Raw genomic sequence first — 25,729 nt, 5'->3', positions numbered from 1 at the left:
CTGGGCGCCCCCCCCCCTTGGGCCCATGCGCCTAGGGTTGGGGGGGAACCCTAGAGAGGGCGCCCCCTTTGCTTGGGGGGCAAGTCCCCCCTCCCTGGCCGCCGCCCCCCTCTAGATCCCATCTAGAAGGGCCAGCCCCCCTTGCCCCTTCCCCTATAAATAGAGGGGTGAGGGGAGGGCTGCAACACACAACCCAAGGCGCAGCCCCTCCCCTCCCCAACACCTCTCCTCCTCCGTCACGAGCTTGGCGAAGCCCTGCCGGAGTGCTGCTTCTCCACCAACACCACGCCGTCGTGCTGCCATTGGAGCTGTCTTCCTCAACCTCTCCTTCCTCCTTGCTGGATCAAGACAGAGGAGACGTCGTCCGTCCCATACGTGTGTTGAACGCGGAGGTGCTGTCCGTTCGGCACTTGGTCATCGATGATCTGAATCACGTCGAGTACGACTCCATCATCACCCTTCCCTTGAAAGCTTCCGCACGCGATCTACAAGTGGTATGTAGATGCAAACTCACTCCCTTGACTCGTTGCTTAGATGAACTCATAGATGGATCTTGGTGAAACCGTAGGAAAATTTTTAATTTTCTGCAACGTTCTCCAACAGTGGCATCATGAGCTAGGTCTATGCGTAGTTCTCTATTGCACGAGTAGAACACAATTTTGTTGTGGGCGTAGATCTTGTCAACTAGCTTGCCGCTACTAGTCTTATCTTGCTTCAGCGGTATTGTGGGATGAAGCGGCCCGGACCAACCTTACACGTACGCTTACGTGAGACCGGTTCCACCGACTAACATGCACTAGTTGCATAAGGTGGCTGGCGGGTGTCTGTCTCTCCCACTTTAGTTGGAGCAGATTCGATGAAAAGGGTCCTTATGAAGGGTAAATAGAAGTTGACAAAAAATCACGTTGTGGTTATTCGTAGGTAAGAATACGTTCTTGCTAGAACCCAATTGCAGCCACGTAAAAGATGCAACAACAATTAGAGGACGTCTAACTTGTTTTTGCAGCAATTGTCATGTGATGTGATATGGCCAGAAGTTGTGATGAATGATGAATGATATATTGTTATGTATGAGATCATGTTCTTGTAATAGGAATCACGACTTGCATGTCGATGAGTATGACAACCGGCAGGAGCCATAGGAGTTGTCTTTATTTTTTGTATGACCTGCATGTCATTGAAGAACGCCATGTAAATTACTTTACTAAGGCCCATATACTCCCCGGGGGGTTCCGGTAACCTCCCGGTACTCCGGTATTTATCCGGTGACCCCCGGAACCCTTCCGATGTCCGAATATAACCTTCCAATATATCAATCTTTATGTCTCGACCATTTTGAGACTCCTCGTCATGTCCGTGATCTCATCCGGGACTCTGAACAACCTTCGGTACATCAAAACACATAAACTCATAATACTGATCGTCACCAAACATTAAGCATGCGGACCCTACGGGTTCGAGAACAATATAGACATGACCGAGACATGTCTCCAGTCAATAACCAATAGCGGAACCTGGATGCTCATATTGGCTCCTACATATTCTACGAAGATCTTTATTGATCAAACCGCATAACAACATATGTTGTTCCCTTTGTCATCGGTATGTTACTTGCCCGAGATTCGATCGTCGGTATCTCAATACCTAGTTCAATCTCATTACCGGCAAGTCTCTTTACTCGTTATGTAATGCATCATCCCGCAACTAACTCATTAGTCACATTGCTTGCAAGGCTTATAGTGATGTGTATTATCGAGAGGGCCCAGAGATACCTCTCCGACAATCGGAGTGACAAATCCTAATCTCGATCTATGTCAACTCAACAAGTACCATCGGAGACACCTATAGAGCACCTTTATAATCACCCAGTTACGTTGTGACGTTTGGTAGCACAAAAAGTGTTCCTCCGGTATTCGGGAGTTGCATAATCTCATAGTGATAGGAACATGTATAAGTCATGAAGAAAACAATAGCAACATACTAAACTATCAAGTGCTAAGCTAATGGAATGGGTCAAGTCAATCACATCATTCTCTAATGATATGACCTCGTTAATAAAATGACAACTCATGTCTATGGCTAGGAAACTTAACCATCTTAGATTCAACGAGCTAGTCAAGTAGAGGCATACTAGTGACACTCTGTTTGTCTATGTATTCACACATGTAGTAAGTTTCCGGTTAATACAACTCTAGCATGAATAATAAACATTTATCATGATATAAGGAAATATAAATAACAACATTATTATTGCCTCTAGGGAATATTTCCTTCAAAATAGACCCAGGGGCCATGGGTTTCACTAGATGCTTCTCTCTTGAAGGAAAATAATACGTGGGTGAGCAAATTACTGTTGAGAAATTGATAGAAAAGCGCAAAGTTATAGCAACATCCAAGGCAATGATTATGAATATAGGCATCACGTCCGTGTCAAGTAGACAGAAATGATTTTGTATCTACTACCATTACTCCACACATCGACCGCTATCCAGCATGCATCTAGAGTATTAAGTTCATAAGAACGGAGTAACACCTTAAGCAAGATGACATGATGTAGAGGGATAAACTCAAGAAATATGATAAAAAACCATCTTTTAACCCTTGATGGCAACAATACAAATACATGCCTCGCTACCCCTACTTTGTCTCTGGGTGAGGACACCGCAAGATTGAACCCAAAACTAAGCACCTCTCCCATTGCAAGAAGAACCAATCTAGTGGGCCAAACCAAACTGATAATTCGAAGAGAAATACAAAGATATCAAATCATGCATATAAGAATTCAGAGAAGATTCAAATAATAGTCATAGATAAACTGATCATAAATCCACAATTCATCGGATCTCGACAAACACACCACAAAAGAAGATTATATCAGATAGATCTCCAAGAACATCGAGGAGAACATGGTATTGAGGATCAACGAGAGAGAAGAAGCCATCTAGCTACTAGCTATGGACCCGTAGGTATGTGCTAAACTACTCACACTTCATCGAAAGGGCAATAGATTTGATGTAAAAGCCCTCCGTGATCGAATCCCCCTCCGGCAGGGTGCCGGTAAAGGTCCCAAGATGGGATCTCACGGGTAAAAAAGGTTACAGCAGCGGAAAAGTATTTTGGTGGACGCTTCTGGTCGTTTGGGAATATTTCTGAATTTATAGGCCAAAGATTAGGATTGGAGGAGTCCTGTGGGCCCACAAGCCAGCCCCCCCCCTCCTAGGGCGCTCCCTGAGGGCTTGTGGAGCCTTTGGGACCCTTCTGCCTTCCTTTCAAGTCCCACGTGTGCTTTCTAGTCCAAGAAAAATCATCGCGAAAGTTTTATTCTGTTTAGACTTCATTTGATATTCCTTTTATGTAAAACTAAAAAACAAGGGAAAAAAGAAACTGGTACTCGACTCTGGGTTAATAAATTAGTCCCAAAAATAATATAAAATATCATATTAAACATCCAAAACAGATAATTTAATAGCATGGAACAATAAAAAATTATGGATATATTGGAGATGTATCAAGCATCCCCAAGCTTATTTCCTGCTCGTCCTCGAGTAGGTAAATGATAAAAACAGAATTTTTGATGTGGAATGCTACCTAACATATTTATCCATGTAATTTTGTTTATTGTGGCATGAATATTCAGATCCATAAGTTTCAAAACAAAAGTTTAATATTGACATAAAAACAATAATACTTCAAGCATATTAATAAAGCAATCGTGTCTTCTCAAAATAACATGGCCAAAGAAAGTTATCCCTACAAAATCATATAGTCTAGATGTGGTCCATCTTCATCACACAAAGTATTAAATCATGCACAACCCCGATGACAAGCCAAGCAATTGTTTCATACTTTTGATGTTCTCAAACTTTTTCAACTTTCACGCAATACATGAGCGTGAGCCATGGATATAGTACTAAATGTGGAATAGAATATGGTGGTTGTGGAGAAGACAAAAGTAAGGAGATAGTCTCAAATCAACTAGGTGTATTAACGGGCTATGGAGATGCCCATCAATAGATATCAATGCGAGTGAGTAGGGATTGCCATCAATGGATGCACTAGAGCTATAAGTTGAAGCTCAAAAAGAAACTAAGTGGGTGTGCATCCAACTCGCTTGCTCACGAAGACCTAGGGCACTTTGAGGAAGCCCATCACTGGATATACAAGCCAAGTTCCTATAATGAAACTTCCCACTAGTATATGAAAGTGATAACATAGGAGACTCTCTATCATGAAAATCATGGTGCTACTTTGGAGCACAAGTGTGGAAAAAGGATAGTAACATTGTCCCTTCTCTCTTTTCTCTCATTTTTTTGTTTGGGCTTCTTTGGCCTCTTTTTTTATTTGAGCTTCTTTGGCCTCTCTTTTTTATAAAGTCCGGAGACTCATCCCAACTTGTGAGGGAATCATAGCTTCCATCATCCTTTCCTCACATGGGACAATGCTCAAATAATGATGATCATCACACTTTTATTTACTTACAACTCAAGAATTACAACTCGATACTTAGAACAAAATATGACTCTATATGAATGCCTCTGACGGTGTACCGGGATGTGCAATGATCAAGAGTGACATGTATAAAACACAAATACTATATCAACTACATGATCATGCAAAGCAATATGACAATGATGGTGCGTGTCATAATAAATGGAACGGTGGAAGTTGCATGGCAATATATCTCAGAATGGCTATGGAAATGCCATAATAGGTAGGTATGATGGCTGTTTTGAGGAAGGATATATGGTGGGTTTAATGCACCGGCAAAAGTTGCGCGGTACTAGAGAGGCTAGCAATGGTGGAAGGGTGAGAGTGCGTATAATCCATGGACTCAACATTAGTCATAAAGAACTCACATACTTATTGCAAAAATCTATTAGTCATGAAACAAAGTACTACACACATGCTCATAGGGGAATAGATTGGTAGGAAAAGACCATCGCTCGTCCCCGACCGCCACTCATAAGGAAGACAATCAATAAATAAATCATGCTCCGACTTCATCACATAACGGTTCACCATACGTGCATGCTACAGGAATCACAAACTTTAACACAAGTATTTCTACCAATCCACAACTACTCACTAGCATGACTCTAATATCACCATCTTTATATCTCAAAACAATCATAAGGAATCAAACTTCTCATAGTATTCAATGCTCTTTATATGAAAGTTTTTATTATATCCCTCTTGGATGCCCATCATATTAGGACTAAATTCATAACCTAAGAAAATTACCATGATTTTTAGAGAAACTCTCAAAATAATATAAGTGAAGCATGAGAGTTCAACAATTTCTATAAAATAAAACCACCGCCGTGCTCTAAAAAGATATAAGTGAAGCACTAGAGCAAAATTACCTAGCTCAAAAGATATAAGTGAAGCACATAGAATATTCTAATAAATCACGATTCATGTGTGTCCCTCTCAAAAGGTGTGTACAACAAGTATGATTGTGGCAAACTAAAAAGCAAAGAATCATATGGTGAGTAAAAATATAGCCTCAAGTAAATTTACCAATAGACGAAGAAGAAAGAGGGCATGCCATCTGGGGCATCCCCAATCTTAGATGATTGGTTCTCCTTGAATACTAACTTGGGGTGCCTTGGGCATACCCAAGCTTAGGCTCTTGCCACTCCTTATTCCATAGTCCATCAAATCTTTACCTAAAACATGAAAACTTCACAACACAAAACTCAACAGAAAACTCATGAGATCCATTAGTATAAGAAAATAACTCACCACCTTTTGGTACTGTTGTTAACTCATTATTTATTTAAATTGGTGTTATATACTGTATTCCAACTTATCCATGGTTCATACCCCCCGATACTACCCATAGATTCATCAAAATAAGCAAACAACACATAGAAAACAGAATCTGTCAAAAACAGAATAGTTTGTAGTAATCTATAAACTTCGTATACTTATGTAACTCCAAAAATTCTGAAAAATTAGGAAAACAGAGGAAATTCCTATATCAATCTTGTGTGAATGATTCAGGATTTTATCAAGTTCCAGTAGCTCAGATCAATTATGTTTCTGGGCGCAAAAGTTTCTGTTTTTCAGCAAGATCAAATCAACGATATACCAAAGTATCCCAAAGGCTTTACTTGGCACAAACACTAATTTAAAACACCAAAACACAATTACTACAGAGGTAATAATGTATATTCTCATAAAAAATAGAAAATAAAAATATTGGGTTGTCTCCCAACAAGCGCTTTTCTTTTAAAGCCTTTTTAACTAGGTGTTGATAATTTTAATGATGCTCACAAGAAAGACGAAAAATTGATGCACAAAAAGAGCATCATATAGCATTGAAAAAAAGTTTGAGTCTAACATAATTCCTATGCATCGGCATTTTGTAAGCAAACAAATTATCAAGACAAGCAAAAACTAGCATATGCAGGGAAGAAGTAAGAAACAATAGCAATCTCATCATAACGAGAGGTAATTTAGTAACATGAAAATTTCTACAACCATATTTTCCTCTCTCATAATAATCATGTAGGATCACAATCAAATTCAACAATATAGCTATCACATAAAATTTTCTCTTCATGATCCACATGCATGGAAAGTTGTCACTCTTCCAAAATAGTGGGATTATCATCAAATAAAGTCATGACCTCTCCAAGCCCACTTTTATCAAAAATTTCATAAGATTGATCATTATCCAAAGTAGTGGGATCATTATTACCTAGATTTGACACTCTTCCAAACCTACTTTCAATATTATTGCAAACATTATTATCAATATCATATTCATCATGAGGCTTAAACAAATTTCAAGATCATAAGAAGCATTATCACCCCAATCATGATCATTACAATAAGTAGTGGACATAGCAAAATTAGCATCCCTAAGCTTATGTTTTGCATATTATTAGAACAATTGACATTAATACAATTTATAATAACATCATTGCAATCATGCTTTTTATTCAAAGATCTATCGTGAATCACTTCATAAAGCACTTCATCACAATTACCAGATTCACGGATTTCAAGCAAAACATCATAAAGATAATCTAGTGCACTCAACTCACTATCAATTGGTTCATCATAGTTGGATCTTTTAAAAAGATTAGCAAGTGGATGCAGATCCATAAACTTTTTGCTTTCTGTTCTGGAATATATACACAATTATACCAAACAAACGAGCAAACAAACAAAGTAAGACATAAAGGCAAACGAAAAGAAGGCAAATAAAAAGGCAAATCTTTTTGTATTTTTCTGAAATTGTTTTAGAAGTGGGCGGGGGGGGGGGAACGAGAGGCGAATGGCAAATAATGTAATGCAAGAGATGATAGTTTATGATGGGTACTTAGTAGGCTTGATGTAGATCTCCCCGGCAATGGCACCAAAAATTCTTCCTGCTACTTCTTGAGCTTGCGTTGGTTTTTTCCTTGAAGAGGAAAGCATGATGCAACAAAGTAGAGATAAGTATTTCCCTCAGTTGAGAACCAAGGTATCAATCCAGTAGGAGATACAAGCAGGTCTCCAATCTATGCACCTGCACAAACAATCGAACACTTGCACCCAACACGATAAACGGGTTGTCAATCCCTTCACGGCCACTTGCAAAGGTGAGATCTGATAGAGATAGATATACAAGCTTACTAAAATGTAAAACAAAATAAAAGTAAATAAATTGCAGTGAGGTATTTTTGGGTTTTTTTGGTTTATAGATCTCAAAATATATGATGGAAAATATACCCGGGGGCCATAGGTTTCACTAGAGGCTTCTCTCTTGAAGGAAAATAATACGGTGGGTGAACAAATTACAGTTGAGCAATTTATAGAAAAGTGCAAAGTTATGACGATATACAAGGCAATGATTATGAATATAGGTATCACGTCCGTGTCAAGTAGACCGAAACAATTCTGCATCTACTACCATTACTCCACACATCGAATTCAGCATGCATCTAGAGTATTAAGTTCATAAGAACGAAGTAACGCCTTAAGAAAGATGACATGATGTAGAGGGATAATTCAAGCAATATGATGAAAACCCCATCTTTTTACCCTTGATGGCAACAATACAAATACGTGCCTCGCTACCCCTACTTTGTGACTTGGTGAGGACACCGCAAGATTGAACCCAAAACTAAGCACCTCTCCAATTGCAAGAAGAACCAATCTAGTTGGCCAAACCAAAGCGATAATTCGAAGAGAAATACAAAGATATCAAATCATGCATATAATAATTCAGAGAAGATTCAAATAATATTCATAGATAAACTGATCATAAATCCACAATTCATCATTTCTTGACAAACATACCGCAAAAGAAGATTACATCGGATAGATCTCCAAGAACATTGAGGAGAACATGGTATTGAGGATCAAAGCGAGAGAGGAAGCCATCTAGCTACTAGCTATGGACTCGTAGGTCTATGGTAAAGTACTCACGCTTCATCGGAAGGGCACTAGGGTTGATGTAGAAGTCCTCCGTGATCGAATCCTCCTCCGGCAGGGTGCCGGAAAAGGTCCCAAGATGGGATCTCATGGGTACAGAAGGTTACGGTGGTGGAAAAGTATTGGTGGATGCTTCTGGTTGTTTGGGAATATTTCTGAATTTATAGGCCAAAGATTAGGGTTGGAGGAGTCCCGTGGGGCCCACAAGCCAGGGGTGCCCCCCTAGGGTGCACCCTGAGGGTGTGTAGAGCCCTCGGGACCCTTATGCCTTCCTTTCCAAGTCCCATGTGTGTCTTCTGTTCCAAGAAAAATCATCGCGAAAGTTTTATTCCGTTTGGACTCCGTTTGATATTCCTTTTCTGTAAAACTCAAAACAAGGAAAAACAGAAACTGGCACTAGGCTCTGGGTTCATAAGTTAGTCCCCAAAAATAATATAGAATAGCGTATTAATGCATATAAAACATCCAAAACAGATAATATAATAGCATGGAACAATCAAAAAGTATAGATACATTGGAGACGTATCAGCCACACATAACCACGACAATTGCTTAGCCGTTGCGGCGCCCCCTCCACAGTTTAGTCCCTCAGTCATATTTGTGTAGTGCTTAGGCGAAGCCAAGCACCATCACCGTCACCACACCGTCGTGCTGCCGGAACTCATCCACTACTTCACCGTCTTGCAGGATCAAGAAGGTGAGGACACCACCGAGTTGAACGTGTGTTGAACGCGGATGTGTCATACGTTTGGTACTCGATCGGTTGGAGCGCAAAGAAGTTCGACTACATCAACCGTGTTAACAAACGCTTTCGCTTGTGGTCTACGAGGGTACGTAGATACACTCTCCCCTCTTGTTGCTATGCATCTCCTTGATAGATCTTGCATGTGCGTAGAATTTTTTTTTGTTTTCCATGCAACATTTCGCAACAGTGGCATCCGAGCCAGGTCTATGCTTAGATGGTTTGCAACAGTACTTAGAGTGGTGATTTCCTTTGTTATACTAACGGATCTCACGAAGGTTTTTGGTAAGTTTTGTGTGATTGAAGTTTTCAAGTTTTGGATGAGATCACAATGGATGAAGGAATAAGGAGTAAGAAGGGCCTAAGCTTGGGGATGCCCACGACACCCCAAGTTAATATTCAAGGAGAAACAAGCAACTAAGCTTCAGGATGCCCCGAGTGGCATCCCCTCTTTATTCTAACGACCATCGGTATTTTACTTGGAGCTATGTTTTTATTCGTCACATATCATGAGTTTTGCTTTGAGCGCCATGTACTATATGAGTCTTTGCTTGTTTTGCTTTCTAGTTTTTCACAAGTATCCTTACTAGACACACCTATTTGAGAGAGCCAAGTTATGCTATGATTTGTTAGAATTGCTCTATGTGCTTCACTTAAATTTTTTGAGCCATGGAATTGCTCTAGTGCTTCACTTATATCTTTTTTAGCACGGTGCGCTTTATATTTTTGAAGAAATGCTATCATGCTTCACTTAGATTTGAGAGTTAGTATATTTTTGAAGAAATTCTCTCATGCTTCACTTATATTATTTTGAAAGACAAAAAATTTTATGCTCATGTTGTTCACTTAAATTTGCTTGAGCTAGCAATTGCAATGTATGAAACTAGTCCCAAAGTGATAGATATTCAAGAGGGATATAATAAAAAATTTCATGAAGATTATTGGAAAAAATAAACTTGATTATTTGTAATAGTTCTGAGATATGATGATAGTGATATGTGAGTCATGTTGGTGATTAATTATGCTTTAGTAAGAATATTGGTGTTAAGGTTTGTGATTCCCTATGCAAGCACAAAAGTCAATAGTTATGCAATGAAATTACATCCTACTTATGGTGCATTATTCGGTGTTAGTTATGCTTAATGCTCGCTATGTGATTTTTTGTTTCTTGGTTGGTTGCTTCTCAATCTTTTTGCTAGCCTTCCACTTGTACTAAGTAGAAATACTACTTGTGCATCCAAAATCCTTTAACTAGTTTTTCCACATGAACCCATCATACCTACCTATATGCGGTATTTCCGTGCAGTTCTAATCAAATTTGTATGTGCCATCTCTAATTTTCGAAATAAATTTCCTTTTTGTGTGCTCGTACCGCTCATGAAGCGGCAGGGGGTGGCCAATATTTTCCATGCTAGATGTGTTATTCTCAAGATGAGTGTTTATTCACTTGTCATTGCATGAGAGTGTGGCGGTAATAGGGATGCAAAAAACAAATTTACTTTATGTTGTCAAATAATAAATTTCTTGGAAGTTGTTGGTATTATGAAAGAATGGTGGAAAAACTAATAAACTTTATTTTCTATTAGGGAACCGCCTATGATATATCTAGCATGGAAAGTGTTGGGAATTACTCGTTCATTTTCGTTGATGGGAAAAGTATGCCTCTCAAAAAAATATCTCTCAATTTAAGCTTTGAGCTCTGGCACCTCTACAAATTCCTACTTCCCTCTACGAAGGGCCTTTCTATTTACTTTATGCAATTTTTGTTTTCATTTGAGTCTCCTTCTTCTCTTATAAAGCACCAATTAAGGGGCACTATGATCGTACGTGAGCATTGGGTATAGCTAATATGCGAGTGTGTTTCATGAATGGATCAATGATTGAACATGATGGGCTAGGGATAACTTTCTTTAGTGTTGATATTTTGAAAGACATGGTTGCTTGTTCATATGCTTGAGTGTTAAAATCTTCACGTCAAAACTAGACTATTTCTTTGAATCATACAAAAGTCCATATGTCCATGCTACAAAAGAAAATAATATGCGATGAACATGTTAGGCAACATTCCACACTACACCACAACACTATATCCCCGTCAGCTAGGTTGGTCGGAAATACAGCTTCCACCGACATACAGTTGGTCAGGAAAGACTAATGCCGACCAATCATGTCTGTTAGGAAAAGTCCAGACGGGAAAACCCTTTCCCGACTGACATATCTTTCCCGACACACTGCTTGATGGCTAAGGGGTATTTTTCCCGACCAACAGTCTGTTGGGCCTACCATGGGCCTTTCCCGACCAACAGTCCATTGGGGTAACCATGGGCCTTTCCCGACCAACTATCGGATGGGTATTCTTTCCCGACCAACATTTTGTTGGGCCTGTTGTTAGCCTTTCCCAACCAACTGTTTGATGGTGTTTGTTTTGCCAACCAACAGCCTTTCCCAACCAACTGTTTAATGGTGTTTGTTTTGCCAACCAACAATCTGATGGCATTTTCTTTTCCCGGCCAATAATTCGTCAACATTTTGTTTAGCCAACCACAATTTTAATTAGCATATGGTACTGATTGTCACATACATATAGGTCATGTGTTCTAAGCATAACCATCAAGACATCATACATCAGGTGCACCAAACCACTTTTATTCCATTAACTAATTGTCACATACATACACTTCAGTCTGTTCTAAGCACCAAGACAAGGCACCATACATCAGGTTTACAGAATGACAGCAAAAAGACGCAAATATGAGACATCGTTGTACAAAATGAAAGCTAAAGCATCCAGTTGACACAGATCGCCGGCTTCATGGTTCATTGTGAGTCCAGTCCTTATGTTTGCTTCCTACAAAAGTTAAAGAAGTCTCAATTATTAGAATGTTCAATTAGTTTATGAAATTGAATGCAGCCAGAATTCATATCTGCATTATGCACACACAAGAACACAAAATGAGGAATACGCTTATCTAATCTATAAAAGTAGCATTTCGAAACATGAAGACCACCAATCAACTCCCCAGTAGTGGCCATGGATGTGGCATAGAAGCTCTCTGTCCGACTGCTGAGCATTTAGTGTTCCCGAGGACATACTTAGTTACTGTGCATAGGTACCAGCAGCCAATATTCCAACACTTGTTTCCAAAATAATAAACATACAACTTTACAGATAGTGGATACAGTGAGCTGAAAGTTAAATACTCCCTCCGTTCCTAAATATTTGTCCTTTTAGAGATTTCAATAAGTGACTACGTACGAAGCAAAATGAGTGAATCTACACTCTAAAATATGTCTATATACATCCGTACATGTTGTCCATTTGAAATCTCTAAAAAGACAAATATTTAGGAACGGAGGGAGTATATATATACACTGAGCTGAAAGCTAAATATATATAACTGTGACTTTTTAGTAGATATACGGATTTACTGGATTTAGTTTTGACTTGTATACGCCATGATAATTGAAATCGTTAGTATTAGATGATATACCTGTTGAATATGGCTCAAAAGGGTAAATATTCTTGATTGTATAATCAAATCCAAACAATATCCATCAAAATCAGACATTTACAGCAAGTAGGCTAGGACCAATATACTATGCACCAAATAGTTCCTATTGAGATGCAATTACATCAATCATACATGTCATTGCTTCAGCCTACACTACAGTAGTTGTCGAGATAGAGAACAATGCAGAAGAATTAGAATGCTCCATGTTGATATAGTTCACGATTAGTAGCAGCAAAAGTACATAGCTGGAGGGGTCTAACAAAGGTGAACTTATTTGCTTACATAATTGATGCAGTAATATAGAAAATTTAAACTCAAAAGATTTTTTTTCCATTTCATGAACCTAAGGAATAACATGTTGCCACTCAACATCCGTGGCAGTATCTGCGAACGGTGGCATAAAACCCCTATGTTTCTAGAAAGAAACAAATATACACAACAATAACCGTGGCAATCCAGTTACAAATTTCACGAGAATTGAGCAAACCGTTGAGCAATTTTTTTCTTGATCTCTTTCAGCTAAATACTAATCATTCTGGATTATTACTTGTAGATAGTAAATGATTGTAAACCTGGAATAAAAAGTCACTGCACCAAGAACAAGGAATCTCAGACTTTGTGTTTCCCACCCCATAACACATCTTTTTTTTTAGCAATTTTTTTGACTTTATCAAAAAATCTCAGTCTAGGAGAGATGTTCAACACAAAAAGTCTAGTTACAAAAGTAGATTCTTGACTTTGGTGTTCAAAGCTAATCTATTTCCTAGCTGGCCTTTATGTACCCTCATGTATGATATATCCTTGCTGTTGCTTCTAGATAATAAAACGAATAGAAACAGTTGCATGCCACTTGTGCAATTCAGAGAATAAAAACATAAAATACCTTGTTTTCGTTCAGTATATAGAGAATGAAAAAATAGTTAATAATATGATGCCCCGTTATAAATATAAGTAAGCGTAAAACTGAAGTTGTACAAATAAATCTAGTTGCATCTCAGTAGTAAATCAGATTTGATGGGCAGGATAGGGAGATCTAGTTGCAGACTGAAGCAATCCGCAAGAACTCACCAACAGTTGGGGGGGGGGGGGGGGTTGAAGTTCCAAATTTCAAGATAACCTAGGAACTAAACCATCACATAAAACACATGTGGAGGTCTAGCCCAGATAACAGAACTAGAAGGTTTAGTAATTTAAGAAGAATGTAAAAAAGGAAAACCAGGCAGGAACTAAGCAATCACATAAAGCACACATGTGGTTTAAATGTTCTATTTTTAGAACAGAATAGAATCTATATCACTGACTTCAGCAAGTCGTGTTTGTACTGCTTCATGTTCTACCTATATTTACTTTCCACCCAAAAATGAATATACTACAGTTTTGACACAGCAGGATGGCTTACTTTGGAAGGCTGATGCGCGTGATCTACATGATCATGATTTTGTGTTACACTAGACCTCAAAACACGTCCTTCATTCATGCTTGCAGGTGCGTGGGAGGGTGCCTGCATAGATAGGTTAGTGCTCAGAGCTACATTTTCTTCTTGGCGGAGAAAACAAATGTGATGGAAGCTACATAGCTTTCTTTTGTCTTGTCAGATGGAAGTATCAATAGAAAACATCTCCACATCTAATAATGAGATATGTGTACCAGAAAGTAATTTTACTGTGCAAAAAATGACATCAGTGTGGATTCTTCTCATCGTCTTACCTCAGTGATACGATACCTGAAGAAATAACACTTTATATCTTCAGAGTGGCAAATAGTTACAGCCCATCAACACCTTAATCAAGAAACAAGTTAAATAGCCTGGGCACAAAAGTGTTATATTTTCAGAGTGGCAAATAGTTACAGCCCATCAACACCTTAATCAAGAAACAAGTTAAATAGCCTGGGCACAAAACACAGGTTAGTCATTTGAACATGGTCCTTTAAAAGAAGCATTTAAAAACAGAAACTTCTCAAACTGAAAATGATTATCAGAATTAAATTGTTGCCCTAACTGCACTGGAAGAGATTCAGTTTCAGTAAATAAGCGAGGAAACAATGATACTTTCTCAATTGATCTGTTAGGTGTTCTTTTACATGGATCCGGCATGGAACCAATTGTACACATATAGCAATTACGCGTTTTACTTACTGGATCGAAGTTCTGCTTTTGTCCTGTATAAATATTGACAGCAAGACCAACACTACCACATAATTGTTCTATAAGTAAATGATGCCCTACATTTATATTCCAGCAGAGTTGTCCCAACCATTTTCTATATACATTTAGTTACTAATCACACATAATTTTTAAGCAGTCCATTTTCTATGTCCAGCCATGCATCATCCTAGAATATCGAGTGAGGGCACAAGTCTTGATCAGGATTCAGGATCCAGTTAGTTACCTACACGTCCTGGGTGTTGACGAGGAACCGGAACCTGGAGGAGTGGAGGTTGGTGCCGGAGCCGCCGACGCTGCTCGCCGGGAAGCTTGAAAGCTTTCAGGCCAGGTAGGTGAGGTCGTCGACGGGATTGGACACCACGAGCAGCAGCACCTCCGGGACGTGCGCCGCCACGGCCGTCACGCCATTCCGCAGGGCAACGCTCCTCTGGAGTAGGTGGAGAGGTGGCCGGCGCGGTGGAGAGGTCGACAGCGTGAAGTAGAGACGCGGGGGCGCGAGGGAGAGGCCAACGCCGTGGTGGAGCGCGGAGGCGCGGTGGAGAGCCCGGCGGCGGCGGGTGTGGGGAATCGAAGGAGAAGGAGAAGGGGAATTAGGGATTTGGCTGCGTGCGTGGTACACCTTATCTAGATCTGAGCGTTCGCGGGCTTGGGCCAAAATATTCGCGCTAAAAGATTTCTGTAGCCCGCGTTGGCCAATTTGCCACGAACTGTGGGTCGGCATTATTTACCGACCGACGGGCTGATGGGCATACCACGTTTCCCGACCGATGATTCGACAACAAATTTTGTACTATTCTCGCCCGACAGTCACTCACTGTTCACGTGATTTCCCAACAAATTGTCTATTAGAAGTTTTCTCACGTCACGGTCGGTCGGCAATATTGACTTTTTTCAACATACGTCCGTAGGGAATACAATTTCATGGTGTAGTGCCACATCAAAAATTCTACTTTTATCATTTACATATTCGAGGACGAGTAAGAATTAAGCTTGGGGATGTTGATACGTCTCCAACTTATCTATAATTTTTGCTTGTTCCATGCTGTTATATTATCATTCTTGGATGTTTTACCATCATTTTATAACAACTTCATATCATTTTTCGGGACTAACCTATTGACATAGTGCCCAGTGTCAGTTGCTGTTTTTGCTTGTTTTTTTACTTCGTAGAATATTAGTACCAAACGGACTCCAAATGCAGCAAAACTTTTTGAAGAATTTTTATGGACCAGAAGGAACAACTTGGGCCAAAGAAGTACCATAGGGGTGCCCCGAGGTGGTACAACCCACCTGGGCGCGCCTGGAGTCCCAGGCGTGCCCTGGTGGGTTGTGCCCACCTCGGTGGTCTCCCGCGCCACCTCTTCGCCCTATAAATACCCCAATATTCTAAAAATCCTAGGGGAGTTAACAAAACACAAATCCAGCCACCACAAGTTCCAGAACCACGAGATCCAATCTAGACACTATCACAGACGGGTTCATCATCCTCATTGGTGCCTCTCCGATGATGCGTGAGTAGTTCATTGTAGACCTACAGATCCGTAGGCAGTAGCTAGATGACTTCTTCTCTCTTTTTGATTCTCAATGTAATGGTCTCTTGGAGATTTACTTGATGTAACTCTTTTTGTGGTGTGTTTGTGAGATCCGATGAACTTTGAGTTTATGATCAAATCTATATCTATGAAAGTTATTTGAGTTATTTGATCTTTTTTATGCATGATTACTTATAGTCTCGTATTTCTTCTTTGAACCTTTGGTTTAGTTAGGCCAACTAGATCAATTTTTCTTGCAAATGGAAGAGGTGCTTTGTGATGGGTTCAATCGTGCGGTGTTCTTTCCCAGTGACAGAAGGGGTAGCAAGACATGCATGTATCGTTGCTATTAAGGATAACAAGATGAGGCTATTCCTACATGAATAGATCTTGTCTACACCATGTGATCATTTTATTACATTACTCAGTTTCTCCATGAACTTAATATGTTAGATGCATGCTGGATAGCGGTCGATGTGTGGAGTAATAGTAGTAGATGCAGGCAGAAGTCGGTCTACTAATCTTGAACGTGATGCCTATATAATGATCATTGCTTGGATATCATCATAATTATTTGATGTTCTATCAGTTGCCCAACAGTAATCTGTTTATCCACCGTGTGCTATTTTCTTGAGAGAAGCCACTAGTGAAATCTACGGCCCTCGGGTCTATTATTTATCATATTTGCTTCGAGATCTATTTTTATCCGTTTTTATTTTTAGATCTATTATACCAAAAATCCAAAAATACATTGCTGCACTCGTTTGCAATTTATTTTATTTCGCGTTTTATCGAGATCTATCTATCCAATCTACACAATTTTTATCCCGTCCACTTGACAATTTCTGGCGTCGTTACCCGTAGAGGGATTGACAACCCCTCATAAGCGTCGGGTTGCAAGTATTTGTTATTTGTGTGCAGGTACCATTTACATAGTGTTTCTTGGTTCTTCTACTGGATTGATACCCTGGTTTCATAACTGAGGAAAATACCTACCGTAGTTGTGCTACATCATCCCTTCCTCTTTGGGAAAATACCGACGTAGTTCAAGCGACATCAGATGACCTGGAGGAAGAGGAGGCAGGCGACCGCGGACGAGGCGGACTCCGCCGAGGAAGAGTAGCACATGTGACGCTGCCACGGCTTATTTTGAGACAGAGTTCGGTCCTCAACTATTTCTCGCGATATCTTCTTATGAAGTTTTGTTAGGGCATCTAGAATCCATAGTGAACATTCCGCCAGTAATAGTACATGCTCCCATAGCAATGACGTATTTTGGTTCAAGCATTTGCTCGCATAACCTCATTAAAGAGGGAATCATCGACCACTCCTATTCTTCCCCTCCTGCAGCTTCACTTCCCGATTTTCATGGCTGGTTGGTGTGCTTGTCAGACATGGGAAGACATGTCACCGGAAATGAGCGCCACCGCGGTCGGCAATCATTTAGACTAGGTTTAAAAAGCCCGGTCCAATAAATTTAGTTGAAATATGTCAAAAATGTAATGATTTTGGTTCGGCTTGGATGAAATTCATCCGACTTGCATGAAATTCATCTGGTTTGTTCAAAGCCGGTTTGAAATGTATGCATGCAGCGTTGGATGGTTTGGCTCCCGTATAACTGTCCGCGGACAAATACCGTGTTCATTTTAAGGATTTGCATTGGAGATGCCCTAACTCCCGTCGAAGATAGAAGAGCCAAGATTCCCAATGAAAAAATGTTAACTCGAAATTCTGATTCTCAAAAAATGAGGGGCAAGGGGATTGTTACCGAGAAAGATTTCTTCTTGCTATAAGACATGATTTGATCTGCATATGTTTGGTTAAAGAACAATCTTCTCCTTTAATCATATCATAAATGAAAAGTGTTCAATTTGAAAACATGACTCACTTGGTCTTAGTTAGTCATGGGGATGAAGTGGAGAGGGGGGGGGGTGACTTTCGAACGAGGAAAAAGAACCCTTCGAAAGAATTGACTATCAACCCACAAAAAAAATTCAACTCTACCTTAGGTAAAGATGTGAGTGTGATTAACCTTTGGGCTGGTATTCAATATTCTGTATTTAGTTGAAGGGCGCGGAAAATCACTTTCGCACATGGGAGTCACAGTAAGTTTGAAATCTAAAACGAGCACCGGCGCGGGTTCTCTCTTCCTTTCGGGAGGTCATCATACTATAGTCCTATTCTTCTCCTCTCGACCCTAGAGTCTTTCTAGAGGTTATGAAAAGTCCTAGGTTATTCGATAAAATTTCAAGAGTTAAGCTATGTCGCCTTGACTGACGCCCCACGGTTGCAACTTGCAAATAGAAATCCTTCTTTTTTAATAATTCAAAAGAGGTCTTTGTCACAAACTCACACATTCTAAGGGTGTGTTTAGTTGTTGGAACGGACTGGAATGTGACGGGTCCGACCCATTCCCGAGCCTGGTTCTCGTGTTCAGTTGACAGATGGAGTATCACCACCTCGTTCCCACGGGTCGAATATTCGCCCCAGATGCGGAACCGGGTGAGACCTCCAAAACGAGCGGATGACGCGGAACCGGCTTTCTCCTCGCACTCCCAGTCCTATCGCCTCTCCTCCCTGGTGCGCCGCCTCCCCCTCGTCTCCCACTCCCTCGATCTGCGCCGCAACCGCCCCACCCCGCCCTGCACCGATTCCTTACCTCACTGCCGGCCAACTCCTCCTCTCTCGATCTGCAGCGCTGCTCCACCTTCGGTCCCTGATCTGGCATCCCAGGCTCATCCCTCGTCTCATTGTTGCGGGTTGATTCCCTAGCTTGCGACAGATGGATTTCTGGTGGCGCTCCTCAGCAGCGGCGGCTTGCGGCGGATCGATTCCCTGGCTGCCTTCGGCGGTGGCGGACGTGGAGTAGAGTAGCAGAGCCTGGGCAAGAAGTGGCTAGTAGGCAGCGGAGCAGCAGCAACAAAGAGCAGCATCGATAGAGACGAGTATAGCGGCAGTACAGGAATTGCTTGGTGCGTATGTTGGATTAATTAGTATAGCAGCAGCATCTAATTTTTCATGATTTTTGCTTGATGTGTATGTTGAATTGCTGGGTAATGATTTTTTACCTATATATGTGACTTGTTAAAAATAGTGTGAATTTAAGTTTGATATATGCTTGAGTATATTTATAAATTGTTGGTGTTGTAAATACAATTCAAATATTTCTTAGAACTTGAATACTCTGCTGCTGAAAATACAAAGAGTTAATATTATTCATCCTGTTGCTGAAAATCATACCATTCCAACTCACCAACCAAACACCAGAACGGAACCGTTCCATTCTATCTAATACTCATAACCAAACATAGAAACGGAACCGACCCATTCCTAAAGGAACCTGCTCAGCTGCTCACACTGCATGTGTACCACAACGCATGATCTTTGTATAAAACTTAGACAGCCAAACACACTGAGCATGAAGTGGCATATATATTGAGTAGCGAGTATGTATTATTTAGCAAGATATTCAGAATGGGCGACACCAACTCTTTACTATGCGTAGCTGAACACAAGACGTAATATAGGACTCACGACGTGGGATGAGCCAACAAAATGATAGCGATGATCCGATAACAACCTAACAAAATTTGCCCCCATGAGCCAACATCACCTGACCCTAATCCACTGTCAAGATCCTGACGAGGGATGATGCGCTGAGACGATGCACCGCAACAACTGAATCTCCCGACTTGCAGAGGCCGAGCTTCTTGGCATAATCCAGGGCAAAACTGACGGCCTCCTCGGTGGCCTCAGTATCAGAAGCCTTTGCGGTAGCGGCACTCAACATTGGGATCAGGCCCCTAACAATTTGACTCTGCCTTGCAGGAGCCTCGTCGCTGCAAGTCCAGTCGAAATCATTGTCGGTCTTCAGCTCTGGAACCACGCAGTTCAAGACTGGCATCGCTGGCCTGTACTTCGCGACGAGCCTTGCAGTCGTACCTCCCCTCGTGAGGACCAAGATGAGCGATGCCTTGGAGACATTAGCCGTCCGAACAGCTGACGATGCCAAACTCTCGAGTGGGCTCATAGGAACTGGTGCTGCTGCGGTAATCAACTTGAAGACTGCACCGTGATCCACATAGGTCTCTGCCATTAAGCAGATGCTGGACATTGTCTGCACTGCTAACTCTGGATATGCCCCTGCTGCAGTCTCGCCACTAAGCATCACGCAGTCAGTTCCGTCTAGGACAGCATTGGCGACATCAGTTGCTTCTGCCCGTGTAGGGCGGGGAGACTTGATCATCGACTCCAGCATCTGGGTTGCAGTGACAACAGGCTTTCCTTGTTGATTGCATTTGAAGATCATCACCTTCTGAGCAAAGAAAATCTTCTCAATTGGGATCTCCATACCCAAATCTCCTCGTGCAACCATGAAGGCGTCTGAGTTTGCAAGTATGTCATCAAAATTAGCGACACCTTCTTGATTCTCAACCTGCACGTAAGAAACTAGCATAAGACAACAGCAATAAAACAACCTAAAATAAAATGCAAGCTTTGTGGGGATAAACATACCTTGGACATAAGTATGATTGACTTGGCATGTTCACCGAGCACACTTCGGACCATCTGAAGATCTGATCCTTTCCGTACAAAGGAGAGTGCTATCATGTCGATCTTGTTTGGAACACCCCACTGTAGGATATCCACCTTGTCCTTTTCTGTAAGTGTTGGGAGATCTACAATGACGCCAGGAAGATTGACATTCTTCCTCTCACCTAGGAGAGCAGAGTTCTCACATCGGCAGCGAACTAGACCTTTCTCAGGATCACAAGAAAGCGCTGTGAGTGTGATGGTGCCATCAGCACATAGTATAGTGCTCCCAGGCTTCACATCTACAGCCAACTTTTTGTAGCTCATGGAAATCATGGTCTCATCACCCTTGATGGTATAATCTGTGGTTATGGTAATCTCTTGCCCCTGATTCAGCTTTACAGGCTTGCCGTCTTTCAGAAAGCCTGTGCGAATTTCTGGTCCCTGTACAAAGACAGTAGATTGGCATAGTTGAGAAAATAAATAATGCTGGCCGAGCTCATGTAGGATTCATGTGCTACATTGAACTTTACAAGATGTTCAAATGGAGTTCTAGGTACAAGGTCATGGAAGCAGCTTTTAGCATTGCACAAATTACTTTTACCAGCAGTAAGTAGAATTAAGTAAATCCTGATATGCAAGCCAGAAAGCTAATAATTAGTAATCTACTCCCTCCGTCCGGAAATACTTGTCATCAAAATGAATAAAAGAGAATGTATCTAGATGTATTTTAGTTCTAAGATACATCTCTTTTTATCTATTTTGATGACAAGTATTTTCGGACGGAGGGAGTATATATCATACAAGCGAATGAATATCTAGTGTATTGGCTAGTTCCTGTAAACCGTATGCCACAAGTAAATTATATCTTTGTATATAATGCATTTCATCCAGTACAAAAAATCCAGGCCAATACAACTATCCATCACAAAATCACTCAACCTTCAAAGTCAACCCAATTTTTAAACAGACCAATAACATAGAGCCACCAAATGAAACATGAATAACAAGCCAAAAGATAGGTGAATCGCACATTGGTCGTTAAACATAGTGTAGAAACCAATTTTATTTTCTTGACGTTTTTATGACAGGCAGTTTCTTGATGTTTAGACTTTAATACTGAAGCATGAGTCTCTTTGCAATCATATATAGCTGCAAACTTTATCTTTTCTACACAAGGTTTACTAATAAATTGTGGTGCATAACACCACAATTTTAGATCAAGTAATAACGCTGATATTAATATATCCATACCAGCAAGCAGACCAGTGAACTACTAATGAACCAGTAAAGTGGTAGCTTGAATGACCAATCTGGTTTTTAAAAGTATACCTGTACAACAGCATTTCTTCTTAGAGGTGTGTGTTTCTTTCGTTGCTTGTACAAGATGGTACGTGTGGGAACCTACAAAGCATCGAGAATATTCTATATATCCTGAACTATCACAGACGCACACAAAAAGTGTTAAACCACATGGTACAAGAAACCATCCCATTGAATTGCATGGCACCTGGTGGCACACTGCCTCTTTTGTGAAAGGCATATGTTTCTGGGTGTTATAAAGGTCCAATCATATTTCTTCAGCCCACAAATGAACAGTATATGGCACTTTCTGGATCTGTATAGAAAGGTTTTAAGGAACTAATTAATACCAACCGCCTGTAATCAGGGCGAGATGGTGATATGATATATATGTGTAGTCGACTATACAATCTTGCGGATATGGATATGGATGATTTATATGTGCAGTCGACTATAGAAAAGGACTTCTCAACATATGTCATGCATTCATATAGTATGATTAGAATATAGCGCAAAAAATTTAATCAGGGAGTCGGTTAGCATTATTAATGCACCTGACAGCAACCTTATATAGCAAAACAACCAGTACACCATACATTCGAAGCAACGTGTGAAGGGGATGAATTACGCTCTGCCAATTTGGACACCAACATTTAGCATGAAATCCTAATTTGCTAGGCCTAGCTGCCACAGCCAAAAGCTACCAATCCATGAAGGAACTATTGTCCAGTGAACAATACAAATTCACATTGTTCAATATAACACACTAGATTTCTTGTCTCGGCATTTGTCTTCAGAACACTGAAGATGCCTAATTGTATGCAAGCAGGCACAACAAATCCAAACTAACTTTCTGTATGACAATGTAAGAGCTCTACGAGGAAGTTTTGTGCTCATTGCTACGCCTGTGCAAACAAGGTACACAAGTCGCATGTATAGACTAATTTACGCAATAAATACAGAAGAACCAAAGGAAAATATGCGCACAAAAAATAGATCGGGTCAAGTCGTAGTTCCTATGATTGTCGCAAAAAAAAAGTATATGACAAGCCAATCACAAGGTAAAATTAGAGCGTGCAAATTGGCTTGGAATACAAGATGTAGGGGCATGCAGAGGTCGCGGACCTTGGTGTCGAGCATGACCGCGCAGAGGATGCCGGTGATGTCCATGGCCTTGTGGAGGTTGTCGAGGGTCTCCTGGTGGTACTCGTGGGATCCGTGCGAGAAGTTGAACCTGGCGACGCACATGCCGGCGCGCAGGAGCCGCGAGCACATCTCCACGGACCGCGAGGCGGGGCCGAGGGTGCAGACGATCTTGGTCTTGGGGCGCCGCCGCCAAATCTCCTCCGGCCCCGCGCCGAGCGCTAGGTCCGCCATTGCACGGCCGGGGAACGGGAGGGGTGGTGCGAGACGAAGGAGCCGCCGAGGCGCGAGCGGTTGATGCGTAGCGGCGAGGAGAGGAGAGGAGGTTGGATCGGAAGGGACGGTGGCGGTGCGAGAGAATATATAAAGGGTGGTGCGGGGGAAGGCGTACGAGCCGGGGTGGCCGGGGACGCTAGGGTAAAGCGGTAGGGCTGGGGTTCACTTTTTTTTCCCTCCTTTTTTTGCAAAAATATACGTATGTGTGTACATACGCGCCTGACCTTCTCGTGAATGAAAAAAAAAACATGTTGCCTTTTGGGGTTTTCTTGTGGAAGAGGGCATAATTCGTTTTCCTCCAATTGCGTTTTAAGCTTGCATAGGAAGTACAATATATATTACGTATTTCAAGTGATATTACTTGTAGGACAATTTAGACTTTGGTTAACTCCCCTAAACCGATTCAGAAGGTCCTACCGAGCCAATCCGGGCTTCTCTTCAAATATAGGCAGGTTCTACAACAACCTGTAGTGAAAATACTTTTATTGGTCAATGACTAGCAAAAATGTCGAAACACAATTCAACGGTCCCTCTCACATTCCACTAGACCTCTTGAAGTGCTCGGTCATATTAAGCAAACGAGTTGCTAAGTAGTTTGTTCAGTATGCAAAGGTCAAGGGTCCCCCCCCCCCCCTCTCTAAAAAAGAAGAGATGAAGGGTTCATCAACTGAGTTAATTTTTTTATAATTCACCCGCTTTATTTAAACATCAGTAATGTCATCAATGCAAATAATGTCTAAAGTGGTGATTAATCAAACATGACATCCAAATGGAAGTTGGTGGCCACCTTCGTCAAAATGTGCTTCAAAACTTGACTATCTTCCTTCATGCACAATCTCGAACCCCGTAAAAGAGCGTAGCTTCCAAAATGTGTCGATCCTCAATGATCACCACCAATGGACCCAGAGAAATCTCATCTAAATGACAAACTATGGTCACTCTTACTCGGTGAAGATTCAGATCATATGCCAACGGCAACACCTCGCAACACGATGAAGCTTGTAAAATCTCATGGTTAGTTAAACCTTCGTAATAGATGACCGAAGCTCCCAAATGAAATTCCTTGGTCATCCCTACAGATTATTGCACATGATCTCATCTCCTCCCTCATGCATATCATTGCATCTAAGTTAATTTTCCTGACCCTTCGGAAGGCTTCACCACTTTCTCACTGTGCTCCTTTTACCCACAGTACCAGTTTGTTTCTTTGGCGATATCATATCAAGATCATTAAGGAATTTGTTAATAAAATTCATTGGCGATATGGACTTTGAAAGCTTTGATTTTTGAAGTTCCTAACAAATGGCCCACGGGGTGATTGGAACCTTAACGAATTGCTTCTCGTTCATCGAGTGTTGCACCATCGCCACCCACATATTGGCATCTTCGGCTCTACATGTCATAATTGCTGTGGAAAACCTTTGTCGACTAGCACCCATACACTCTTCGACGTCCGACATTCAACGAGAGAATGTTTGCATGGACTGCTTGCCCTACTGCAGATTGCACACGTGTTCGAGTCTAATATGTGCCTTCTCAATAATGCCTCCCCTTCAGTGACCAAGTTAGTGGCTAACCTCCAAGCGAAGTTTTTGATCTTTGTTAGAACAGTTACCGTCCATAGCTTATTCCACTGATTCTGAGAGCCCTTCGTATCTGAGCTAACTTCCCTCTCATTGAGCAGTGATCCTATATTTCACATCGAGAAAACCACAATTACAAAGAGATTCATTCTTGTAAGATTAGGGTTTGTAAAACTGATTCATACCTCGGCCCAGAGATCTTTATCCAGATATTCATTCATCTTCCATGAAAAGCTATATTACTATTAATATGATTTCCTTTTACTAGATCTCTATGTTTGGTTGTGATCATTCCAATGTGTGAGCGGTCCACCTAGGGCATGGGAGATGTAGGGAACGGTAACATGTGATCGTGCCTAATACTTATTAAAATTATGTTTGGTTACTTTGATGATTCTTTATGAGGTTGATTGTCCATGTCTTATGTAATGTTTGTTTCTAATTTAAGGGGCTAGATAACTAGAGACCTACATGGTAAACACCTGGTGTCTAGATTCTGCAACCTCCAT

The 25,729-nt window shown here is 41.0% G+C and overlaps 1 protein-coding gene and 1 long non-coding RNA gene across 3 annotated transcripts; both read right to left on the bottom strand.

Moving 5' to 3' along the window:
- Nucleotides 1-11,802: 11,802 nt before the first annotated feature.
- LOC123092260 (uncharacterized) lies at nt 11,803-15,524 on the bottom strand. 2 transcript variants are annotated; one of them, XR_006444432.1, is made up of 4 exons: nt 15,075-15,524; nt 14,392-14,464; nt 14,084-14,185; nt 11,803-12,020 (listed from the first exon to the last, which is right to left on the bottom strand). It is a non-coding gene; the product is annotated as an uncharacterized lncRNA (long non-coding RNA). The 2 variants fall into 2 exon arrangements; XR_006444433.1 differs by having other exon boundaries at nt 14,392-15,524.
- A 4,272-nt stretch (nt 15,525-19,796) lies between these two features.
- LOC123092259 (pyruvate kinase, cytosolic isozyme) lies at nt 19,797-23,712 on the bottom strand. Its single transcript, XM_044513971.1, has 3 exons — nt 23,344-23,712; nt 20,899-21,360; nt 19,797-20,818 (listed from the first exon to the last, which is right to left on the bottom strand). The coding sequence occupies exons 1-3, from the start codon at nt 23,593-23,595 to the stop codon at nt 20,003-20,005; spliced, it is 1,530 nt and encodes a 509-aa protein (XP_044369906.1). The 5' UTR covers nt 23,596-23,712; the 3' UTR covers nt 19,797-20,002.
- Between the last annotated feature and the right edge of the window lie 2,017 nt (nt 23,713-25,729).

Source organism: Triticum aestivum, chromosome 4B, assembly GCF_018294505.1.
Source record: "Triticum aestivum cultivar Chinese Spring chromosome 4B, IWGSC CS RefSeq v2.1, whole genome shotgun sequence".
Taxonomy (NCBI): Eukaryota; Viridiplantae; Streptophyta; class Magnoliopsida; order Poales; family Poaceae; genus Triticum; species Triticum aestivum.
This window is presented reverse-complemented; position numbering and strand designations above follow the sequence as displayed.